Source organism: Apis dorsata, unplaced genomic scaffold (genome assembly GCF_000469605.1).
Source record: "Apis dorsata unplaced genomic scaffold, Apis dorsata 1.3 scaffold_112, whole genome shotgun sequence".
Taxonomy (NCBI): domain Eukaryota; kingdom Metazoa; phylum Arthropoda; class Insecta; order Hymenoptera; family Apidae; genus Apis; species Apis dorsata.
This window is the reverse complement of record NW_006263407.1, coordinates 83,682-96,087: the sequence shown is the minus strand read 5'-3', so window position 1 is coordinate 96,087 and position 12,406 is coordinate 83,682. Positions and strand designations below refer to the sequence as shown.

Genomic DNA, 12,406 nt, shown 5'->3' with positions numbered 1-12,406 from the left:
AAAAAAAAAAAAAAAAAAAAAAAAAACCCACGTTTTCTTTTACACCCATGGAGCATCAAATTTATAAAACGAGATTTCGTAACTTTATGAATTGCAATTACCTTGATCATGCTGGCGTGGAATTTGTAAAAATGCAAATATGAAATCCTGTGAAATATTGGCATGGATATTCTTGATGAAAAATTCAACGACGCGATTCATTATTTGAATTTTCATACGGAAAGTGGCTGGAATTTACGCGTGTAAAATTATCGATATTTTATCGTGTATTTGTCTCTTTCTTTTCTCGTGTTTTTATTATTGCCTTTGTCGCCGTGATTGAAAATAATTACACGATATTTTGAATAAAAACAAATATAACCGATGAAATAAATTATTATTAATAATAATAATAACGAATAATAAAGTAAGAGTTCCACGAATATTCTACAGTTTTAATTTTTTAATTATTCATTATCGTGATATTGATTAAGATTATTAACTTTTTGAATATATATTTATTTTTTTCTCTATAATAAAGTGCAAAAATTTCTTGTACAAGATTAGGTATTAAGAATTTCTGAATTAAATATTTATTTTATAAATAAATATTTTACTAATAGCTTACTTCAAAATATCAATTGACTAAAAAATAGTATATCTTGAACTTCTTTTCTTTAAAAGATTTTGGAATAATGTTCCTGAAATAACTCAATTGTGTATCGCACAGATTTTAGAATTGCAATTTTAAGAATTGCATTTACTTTCTACGATCCATGTCGGAAATAGAAGAACAAGAGAAGAAAAAAACTTAACGTTTCGTGTTGCACGAAAAGTCCATAAATGCCTATCTATGGTTTAATGAACAGGCAATTAAAAAGAGAAATCTACACTTTTTTCACTTATTTAAATTTCTCAACTGTATTATTTTTTAATATTTTCTCTTTTTAAATTTCGATGAATTTAATTACGAAAATACTAAATTCTTAAAACTACTAAATTTATAAAACTACTAAATTACTAATAAATTTTAAAAAAGGATTCATAAAATTAAATAAAATATTATATAATGGAATTTTATAAATCATAACTTAATAAAATTTTAATCCTATATTTCGTTTCACTTTAATATGCATGTTTCTTCGATTACAGCTATGAATTCCAATTTAACGCAGATAGAAAATGGTACTTTACTTTTCCATATAAAATCAGAAAAAGTTACAATGATATCAGAAACGTTTTAATAAACATCTTTCAAATCCTCATTTTTACGCGCAATTCGATAGAATGAATATCAACGTATCAGTTAATTCCTATACACCTTCCCAGTATTCCAAATCGATGCACGTTTATTCTTCACGAAACTGCGCCACCGAGCATGCAGTTACGATTGGTATCAGAAAATAGCTCTCGAATTACAATATTCATGCTTCCAATTTTCTCTTTTCTTCTTTTTCCCCACGAATGTTCATTTACCTTCACGACAACGCGCATTACGACGTTTTAACACAAATATTTTACGTTTTCTAGGCTAACTCTAACATGCTCTAAATAAGATCTCTCGACCTCGAAATATCGCGTGATACTTATTTTTAAATCGCGCCGCGAAAAAAGTCGGCGTCGATTGGTTCGCAGAGATGCACGAGATCCTGAAACTGATTCAAGACGAGTTAAAAATGTTCCAACTCTTCGAGATACTTTCAGCGATCCAACTTCGGATCGACTCGGCGATGATCGGCTCACGAATACAAGGCTCGCGCTTACATTCAAGCCGATCGCGCCCGATTATTGCCGAATTGATCCGAATCGAAATAGGACGAATCAAGTCTCGAAATCGCGTCTGAATTATCACGAAATTCCACGAAGATTCACAGACTTCCTATTCATGATGCAATTCTCATATATGCCTATTGTTTCGTTTATTAATTGTCTCACCTTCGAGTACATCAGACTGAGTGGCAAACTCATCGCGATGCTGAGAACCCAGACGAAGCTGATTTTCAACATGACCCGCCGCCTCGTCTTATTCCGACCGAATTTCATGGGATACCGTAGACTGAGGTATCGGTCCACGCTTATGGTGCACAAGTGCATGATGCTCGCTGTGCATAATAATACATCCAGGCAGATCCAAGCGAGGCAGTAAACTGACGGCAGAGGGAAATATCCTGTAATAAAAATGAATGTTTTCTGTATTACACGCGGTGGTTATATAACGCTATTAAATTCAAATTTGAACGATGAATAAAATATGTCCTGAGATAAGTGACAAATAGCGTTTTAAATAGAACTTATACTCCTAAAAAGAGATAGAAATATAACCTATTTTTTTTTTTTAAATTTTTATCATCGTCACTTGTTCACTACGCTCGATAAACTTCACAACAACTGTATTTACATATATAACACCAAATTCTTCTGATATACAAGCTGACACAATACGAAGTATACAATTACCCCAATCTTAATTTCCTCCACCCTAATAATCTCTCCACAAAGTTAATCTCTCCACTAGAAAAATGTTCCACAGAAAAACATCTCACACGATCCATCTCACTCTCTAATTAGGACCGTTAATTCAAAGTAATTTCTCGCTAAATCTTACCGCTAAAATCACTTTTTCGATTCTTCCATTTTCCATTTTCCAGAGTCTCGCATTCACAATGCGAAACTAAACTTGGGAATATTTCCGTGCGATTTTATCTCCTCGAACGTTCCGCCGTTCAAGGATGGAGCAACGACGGAAACTCGGTAAAATATTTGGCGAGCAATTAGAAAGTTCGAATTCGCGGGGATGCGGGTCCCGGAAGCGCGAGATACGCGCGAGGATTGATAGGAATCTCGGTGGCGACGGTGGCACGTGTGATTTCTCGTTCCATGTTCGCGGCAGTTGCTGGCGGATCGGATTTCCGGGATCGCTTGGCTCGCGGGCATATTCCGCCCACGCTGACGCTTTCCACCCCCGCATTCTATCCCGCTCAACTTCGTCCCGATACCCGCCTATTTTCTAGTCGTTTTGTGAACCCATGTGAAGCGTCGCGTGGCGGAAGGATCAACGATTGCTCGTACGATATATTGGATATTCGGGAATTTTATATTTATTTTGTATCTTTTTTAGATTTTTGATTGGGTTGACTATTGCTCCAGTGTGTGTGATATAAAATTTGTAATGTGTGATGCTTTTTTTTTTAAGATTAAATTAACTATTTAAAATTACGTAAAATTAGTTTTTAATAGAATTTGTTCCCTTTCTTTTAAGATGAAATGCAAAACAATTTTAGTGAAATTTTGAAATTTAATTGGATATAGGGAATTCAGAAATTTTATATTTATTTTGTATCTAATGTTTTTTAGATTTTTGATTGGGTTGACTATTGCTCCGGTGTGTGGTATAAAATTTGTAATGTGTGATGCTTTTTCTTTTTTAAAGATTAAATTAACTATTCAAAATTACTTTTTAAAATTAATTTTTGAATACGAATAAAATTTGTTCTCTCTTTTAAGATGGAATGCGAAACAATTTTGGTGAAATTTATAGGTTTATTTTTTAATGTGAAAAGTATGTTAAATAACATTTTATTTATGAATATTAAGGAGTTGGATCAATGATGTTATTATGTGATGTTTTCGTTTTTTGATTAAGTTGATTCTTACTATGTGATGACATGAAATTTGTAGTAATTCGTATATGAATATATCTTATTGTTTTAAACGCACTATTAATGTTATATTTAATGTAGATTTACAATTTAACAACAGGAATTTTTTCGAATTCTTTTTTAAACGTATTCCTTAAACGAGGCGTGATCGCATAGAAACTCGATAAGAAAGTAGAGATGGTTTCATTGTTGCGAAATGTCGATGAAAGTATTTTCTTTTCATAGAATATATTGTATATACAATCCCTTTTGTTAAAACATTCCAGTTCATAAATTTCGGGCTTATGCCCTTCCTCCATTCATAAAAGCAGATTTATGCTGCGTTCATCCCCACGTTAACAGAAATGTTATTTATACGATTTAAAAGAAAATCAAAAAGTGTAAATTTCAATTACACTTTCGTTTAATTAAAATCGAATATTTTTGCGGATTTTTTATTTTTAAAGAGCACCAATGTTGTCAAAAAAAAAAAAGATTGAAATTTATGCTTTTTAATTTTTTTGTACAGCTTACAGACAGACTTCCATTATTTAATTACTTTTTTTTGAAATTTTATGATCGGTTTAAATGTGCATTTACTCGATATACAAATAATATTACCAGATTTACAAACAATAATATCGAACGTAAATGTTTGTTGTTTTCTCAAATAACAACAAATTTTTCAACAAATTCAATAATGTAACAATAATAACGACGATACCATTAGGTTGATGGAGAATAATTATAGAATCATAATATTTTACTTTTCATTCATTTAACGAGCAATAAACATTAATTACAATTCATACGCTTTTATAAACAAAACGATACGATGTAAACTCATTTGTTTTATCCTTTTCTCTGGTATTCTGCTAGAATAAACTTTTCAATGGTTTCGTTTATAGGAAAACTTTTTGTTTAAAAAATAAACGATAAGCTGTACATGTATAAAATGATTGGAAAAGAAAAAAACTTCTGTGCAATAATAACTTCTTCTCAATCCTTTAATATTGGAAAAATTGTGCATTAAATGCGAAATTTATTATAAGTGTAAACCGTAATAATTCATTCTACCGAGTTTAATACAGATAAAAGTAATGAATGAAATGAAAATCAAGAATTTTAAAGTCCTTGCAACGTATCCAAAATTAATCTTATAAAAGCTTCCTTTTTTTTTACACTCAAGATTTAACAAAAAATTAAAAGCAATTCATTTCCATTATTAGAAAATATCATACAATTTTAATTCTTCTCAATTTCCACATATTATTTCCACGCATTTGTTGCCACGCAATCGATTATTTAATACAAAAATATATTAATCTTTCAATATTAAATATTCACAAACGAATATAAAATTACCTTCACTTGATCAAATTCAATAAACACCTTCACTGTAAAATTTATATTATAAACAAATTTCCATAGCGTACAATTTTATCAAACGTACGTCAACACCAGCAACAACAACTTAATAATTTGAGAATAAATTGTACCACTTGTACAACTTTTCATACGCGGAGAAAAATGTAAAAAAATTCTCGCGGGATCGTTACGAGACAATTGCATCCTTAATTGAACGTTTCAAATTGTCCCTATTGATCGTGTACACCGCGGTATCGGAAATAAACCGAAAAATTAAAAGCGCGATCGTCGGTTGAAACAATCATCCCTCTCCTGTATCATTCCCTCCGGCCGAAAATGGCCGAATAAATAAATACAACGAAATTGATCACACATCATGTTATAAGACGATTTTCATCTCTCTAAAAATGAAATCAATCTGAAGAAAGTATTAAGAAATAAATTTTTATTTTTTTTTGACAATGATGCAAAAAAAAAAAAATAGAGTAGAATTCTTCTATATTGTAAAATTCCATTTTTCCATTAAAATATTCAAAGATATTTTCTGTCATAAAAAAAAAAAAATATATATTTTACTCTAAATACGCAAATTTGGATTAAAATCAAAATTGGGTCAAGCGAATTTTTTTGTTCTTCTTGCTCACTGTTGAATGATCGAAAACGAATTGGGCTTTGCACTCTCCCCTATACATAATTTATTCATTTCGCCAATATTCGTCTCTCACATACACTACATATATTTTCTTCTAGATAAATTACAAAATATCCAAAATATACAACAGCATATTTAATGTATAGTCATATCGTAATATTCGAAAGAATATTATGCACATTTGTGGTAATATCATAGAGATTCGTATTTTATTTTCTTTTGTCGAGGGAGAAGTGTTTCGTATTCGCCACTTGACGATCATTAAAATTAAACGTATTCCCATTTTCTGGAAACAATTATTCGTTTCATGACGTCGCGTAAAAGGAACGTCGAATTTATGGTCCGCAATTACAAAGTGAATCGTGATAATAAAAATAAATGAGAAATGTTTGGATATAAATAGTTCGACAGCGATTTCAATCATTTCTCGAGATATATTTCGCAAATCTGAAAAGCATTTATCACCAATATTACGTTTGGGATGACGAAAAGAAATCACTCATTACGCGAGTTCAATTAATAAATTACGTTATTACGAAAAGTAACGAATGAAGATTGTAAGAAACATTGTAAATGTCAAAAATGTAAAAAATTTTTTTCTTAATCTAATAATGTAAATTATACATGTCAATATATGTAATTCTATAATACAATATGTAATTCTATAATACAATATGTAATAATATATATAATATGTATAATATACAAATTTAATGCAAGTTTCTTTTGTAAATAGCTAATAATAATGTTAAAATAGTACCTCTAACGCCATCTCTGTAGAAAACTTGTAATCAAGTGTTAGAAGTCAAATGTTTCATAAGTGTCAAATTGTTTGATTTGTTTTGATTACAAAATTCTAAATAGCTAATAATAATGTTAAAATAGTACCTCTAACGCCATCTCTGTAGAAAACTTATAATCAAATGTTAGAAATCAAATGTTTCATAAGTGTCAAATTGTTTGATTTGTTTTGATTACAAAATATGTTTAAACATTCAATAATTCAAATACATCAAAGAATTTTCTATTTTTTAAAAAAACGACGAATATGATTCTTTTGACGATATTTTTTATGGAAAACAATTGATTTTAATGGGAAACTTTTTGTTACTTTTTGAAATATTCGTGTGAAGAGTTGAGATTATCTTTTTTTTTTTTTAATTATGAAAATATTTCTTTTTTTCAATTTTTATGTAAAAATTTCTATAAAACAGGAGCATCGTGATAACTTAGCATTATTTTGTAATTTCCAAGAGCAATCGCCTTAAAAGACGTAATACCTTCTCTTACGCTATTACGGTGACGTATAACGTGCCAATTTTATGTTCACAGACGTTGTGATAAAACAAATATACCGAGAGTGATAAACTCGTGATCAGTTATATTTTTATGTATTTTTTTTCCATCGATAGGATTAATTTTCAAGATATTTCTGACTGTTTGTCGATATTTTGTCGTCGTAATACGACGACTTATTGTCCATCCATCGTACGATAAATTGTATAAAAATAAAATCAAGAAGTATTAACTGGATATTAAAATATGATAGGAAATAATCGTTTGAAAATCTTGCTTTTTTATTTGATCGTATAACAAAAACTTTCTACATAAATAAATATTTTCGGAAATTCCGTATAGAAAATCATATAATTTTATTTATTTTCCTGAAGTATATGCATATCTATTGATAAAAATGGATATTGAAATCGTAAAAGTGTTTGATGCTTATTCTTTTTTTTATTCCTTATCATTTCGTTACGCGCATAATATTTTAATGGCACTAGATAGGACAAAATTTTAATCCAACTATATAAACTATTCAAAAATTTGAATATTCTTTTACACATTTCTTAAAATTCATAACATAATTTATAAAAAAATTAATATTATTAGAACTTTTAAAAAAATTGCATCGAAATAAATAACCTGTCATTAATGTGAAAACTCAACAATCAATTGCACTAAATATAATTATTATATTAAAAATTCAATCACTTCGTGTATAACAATCTAATAAATAATAAAATCGGAGTATCATAATTTTTAAAAATTCTCATTTCAAAGAAATTCACGAAAAACAAAACAAAAAAAAGAAAGATCGAAAAAATATGAATCGAACGTATTATTTCACGCGAGAAATTTTAATTTCGCCTTCCGACCTCGAATCTATCTCGCATTGAGATAGAGACGAAATTTAATTTCTCGTTTTCGCGCACCTGCTCGGCGTGGAAATCATTTGAAGTCGTTTAATACGACGTAAAAGAGTTTCATTTTACTTGTCACGTCCATCTTTTGGGCGACTCGAATGATGAGAAGAGGAGTTGGCTTAAAAGCCTAAATTGAAAAAAATAATTATTATTACCAATAACTCGACAAACGTTTATTAAACGATTATTTTTGATGAATTGAATTTACTTTATTTGAGAATTTCGAGCGAGAGAAAAGTTTGGAAAACAACTCGTGATCTCGAACGATTTGGAATCAAAAGTTACTCGACTTCCTGAAGCCGCCATTTTTATCCTTCCTTCAGTTTCCGGACTTTTCTTTGATCCGTGGTGTCTACTTATGAATTCTTTGGATCTTCTGAGAATGTGGATTTATATTTGAAATGCGTATTGAACTTGTTAATTTGAATGATTATTTATGTATACAGTTTTTGAAAGTATTAAATATCATAAGTTTATAGATATATGATGTTTAAAATGAATAAAATAATTTGAATATTTTATTGATATATAACATTAAATGTTTTGTTAATCTTTAATAAAATTGATAATTATTGTAACTCCAAAGTCTATGTTTCTTCTTTTTATTGTAATGCTTCAGAATTTTAGAAGAGAATGATATAGCTATTTTTTGCAAGTGCACATATATCGAATTTCTTTTTAAATGTATTAATTTGTAAAGAATTTGTAAAGAATTATATTAATATTTTTTAACAATGAAATTAGTTTAGGAAATAATTTAATTGGAATTTCTTTAAAATATTATATTTTATAATAATAATTTATAATAATATTTAATAATAATTTTTTATTGATTATTATTAACTGATTAATTTTTTTTATGGAAATAACATGAAATTTTATTTTTTTGAGCAAAATATTTTTAAAATTAACAAACTGACAAAAGGATGAATAAATTTATTTTTATCCTTAACTTTGAGCATAGTTTTAATTTTAGTAACTTTAGATATTTTGTAAAGGATCGTCGTAAACTGTATAAAAATTGAACTGTTTTATAAGACACGTAAAGATGATAGGTAAGAAAAGTTTTGAGATAAAGTTAAACCTCACAAGATCCAATATTGTAGAAATTTGCAAGGTATATACATATTATTAGTTGTATATGAACTAAATGCACAGTAGTTTGTCTATAGATATTAAATGCTGTATAAAAACTAAATTGAAAAAGTTGGAAGTAAAATTAATATTTAAATTTTTTAAAATATTAATTGTTTTAATATTAAAAATTAATTTTTTATCAAATATTGACACGAAGAATTATGAGAATCTTATGACAAAATGTAAATCTTATGACTTGAAATATTTTTTCATTTGATTTATGAAAAATAGTACAGTATTTCTATGGTTAATTATTCATTTGCGTTTATGTTTTATAAATTTTCATTTTTACATTTTATCATTATATTATCTTTTTATTGGAAATTTTAAAAACATTCAACGAGCGGAACATTCATGAAAATTAATTAAAATCATTAAACTGTTAAATTTTCTCATTAATTATGATATTCTCTTTCAAGAAATTTAAATTAACATTTAAATACTAATAAAAAATTATTATACAAGTAAAATTCATTTATTTCATTATTGATAATTAACTTTACGTATGGAAAAGAACTAATTAAATAGAATAAAAAAAATTAAGATTCTTTATTGATATAATTTGTTTGCAAAAACAATATTCAACACACTCAATATTATTCAACAATATCACTCAATATTATTTAATCCTACAATCATACACTAAAAAAAATCATACACATCATCGATATATTTTAAAATATCTAATTCAGAATTTCGTTAAAATTAACAATTTTTAAATAATGTTTGTAATAATTGTTATACTATTTTGAAAATGTGTGCTGAATTAGAAATAATTATCACAAAGACAGAATCCAAAAATTTCATCCAACTAAATTAAAAAAAATTATAAAATATTTTACTTTTATTCGCAAGAATTTTTTCGCTTTTTGTATAATTAAATTTTCTATAATTATAGTAATATTTAATGACAACTTTGATCTATTCAAGATCTTTTGATGTCACTCCTCTCGATAATAAATCGTTCTCGTGCTATAAGTCGAGCTCATCGAAATTCGTTCATCACCGATTTTCAAGAATGCACTCTCTTTGCAATTTCAAACTATTTATCCCGTAATTCACGGATCTGGCCATTCCGAAATTCCAAAGACCATAATGGCTCAGTTAACCTGCAATTTCAGAATCTCGTTACCTTTAAGCTCTCGAGCAAGAAATTATTTTGCAATTTAAGAAGCTGGTTGCGCAGACGTTTTCAGATAGCGACAATTTATATAATCTTTTTTGAAACCGTGTTACAATTTTTTGATAATCTGTACGAAAGCATTTATTAACAATATCTATTAATATTTAACTATAAATATATATATTTTCACATTTAATTGTAAATAAAAAATTATGTTCATCTAAGTGTACAATATATTCAATTATAGGGAATTTTTGAAATAATAAATAGATATAAATTTCGTATCTATATCATTTTTATTTATTTTCGTTCATTTAAATATTGTTACAAAATTTTTTTCTTGATATATCCAAGATGTCGATGTAGATCCACCTTTGAAGAGTGGAGGTCCAGTGAAATTCTAATGAAATTCTAATGAAAATTTTTTGATGGAGTTAAAATTATTTTTTTATTCGATATTTTATCGATAATAAGTTTCCCAAAAGGAACAATAATCCTTTAACGTTGTTAGCCAGTGATGAAATACCGTTTATAACGATCTTTTTCATGTAAAAATATTCAAAGAATATAACGAATAACGAATTCATTGTGATGACCGTATTTTGATCGAACGTGAGAAAAAGATTAATGATATAACACTAATGGTGCTTTCGTTACATTATTGTACTCTCTAACATCTTTAGTGCGTATTGTCCTAAACAATTTCTGTTTTTGTTAATAAATACGAATGATAATGAAATTTATTCTGATCTCTTATATAGATCTAAATTTTAAATCCATTTTTGATTATTATGCACGAATTTCCATTTATTTTTTGTTTTATTTTTATATAAAAATAAAATATATTTTCATTAAAGTTAAAAAGAGAAAAATCAGATACTATATTTTAGGTGTGAAATTGAATGCATAACATATCGAAAATGCAGTTGATGGTTTTACCAGTTTTATGTAGACGAGAATTGACAAACATCGCGATAAATCGTCCTATATTTTTTGATCAATAATTTATTTACCCAGCTTTTTATTTGTCCTCCATCTCCTCGCTCGTGTTTTTCGTTTATTTCGATAACAAATCGATAATAATACGATCGCGTTATTCGTGATTAACGAAAAGTGAAATTTTAAAAAAGCGATATCATATATAAAATCTATCATTTTAAACTGTGCATCATCTAACAGAATATTTAGATACCAATCACAAAAAAATACGGAACAAATTTTTTTCTACTTAAAAATTAATCTATTTTCCAGAAAATAGGCAGATTTTCAAATTCAATTTTTTCTAAAACCTATCATTTTTATTTATTATTCACATGTAAAATAAAATAATTTTCTATTGAATGAAAAATTTGTTAAAATTTAAATAAAAGAAATGCAAAATTTTCAAGCTTGATTCGAACTCGAGAAACTCGATTCAAGCTCGATCAAATGGACAAATTGTATTTATTCTTTTTTTTTACTGTTATTGCATACAAAACTGGAACTACCTCTCGATCGATGAATCACTGAATTATATATCAATATATATCAACACATTTCGCATAAATTGTCAACAGATCGGACAATAATAACACATAAACGTTCGAATTGCTTATCTGGAAAATTATCGTGTGATAATTCCAATTTTCCAAATGAAGTTAGGCGGTTTCCGGTTTCACGTGATAATTAGCCGGGCAAATTGAAACGCGTACGATATTGTAAACACGGAAAATTTTGCGCACCGCGCAAATCTGTGTAAATCCATTAAGGTTGTTAGCACCGAACGAAAACAGACCGCATCAAATTGGTGCTGGCACAAGGTTTACGCGGTTACAGTTTCGGCTGTGAAACGTAGCTTGTTTGACAACACTCGCGCACACAACAAAACTTTGTTAACACACCATGTAAAATTGTACATGCGACAAGTTTCGCGATATAAATCCTTTGATCCGGCTTTATAGATTGTCGTGATGATCTTTTGATCGTTTATTATTATTATTTCGCTCGATACGACGTTGCAGATACGACGACATCGTGGAGATTATTTATTTTTTACAAAGAAGAGAAATGTGCTGTTGGTTAAGTTAAAAATAATATACTTTGAAATTTTATTCCCTGTTAAATACCTCTTATAGAATTCATCAATGAATTCATGGAACGAATAGAAATATAAAAAAGAAATCACGTCCCTTACTCGAGGCTAATACTCGTAAAAAATAATCCCTCGAAATCCTTTCTCCAATTCGCTCGAGCTCGTTTCGTTTCGTCAAAATAAAGGATGTTCTATCACGATTCAGCGGTGCAAGTATAGTTCGATACATCG

The 12,406-nt window shown here is 28.1% G+C and overlaps 1 protein-coding gene across 1 annotated transcript in view; it reads right to left on the bottom strand.

The window, feature by feature from the left end:
* Positions 1–12,406, bottom strand: part of LOC102679821 — a 96,311-nt gene that overhangs the window by 31,298 nt on the left and 52,607 nt on the right. The window contains exon 2 of the mRNA XM_031508911.1: positions 1,915–2,147. Coding sequence (XP_031364771.1) covers positions 1,915–2,147 — 233 coding nt within the window. The remainder of the gene's footprint in view (positions 1–1,914; positions 2,148–12,406) is intronic.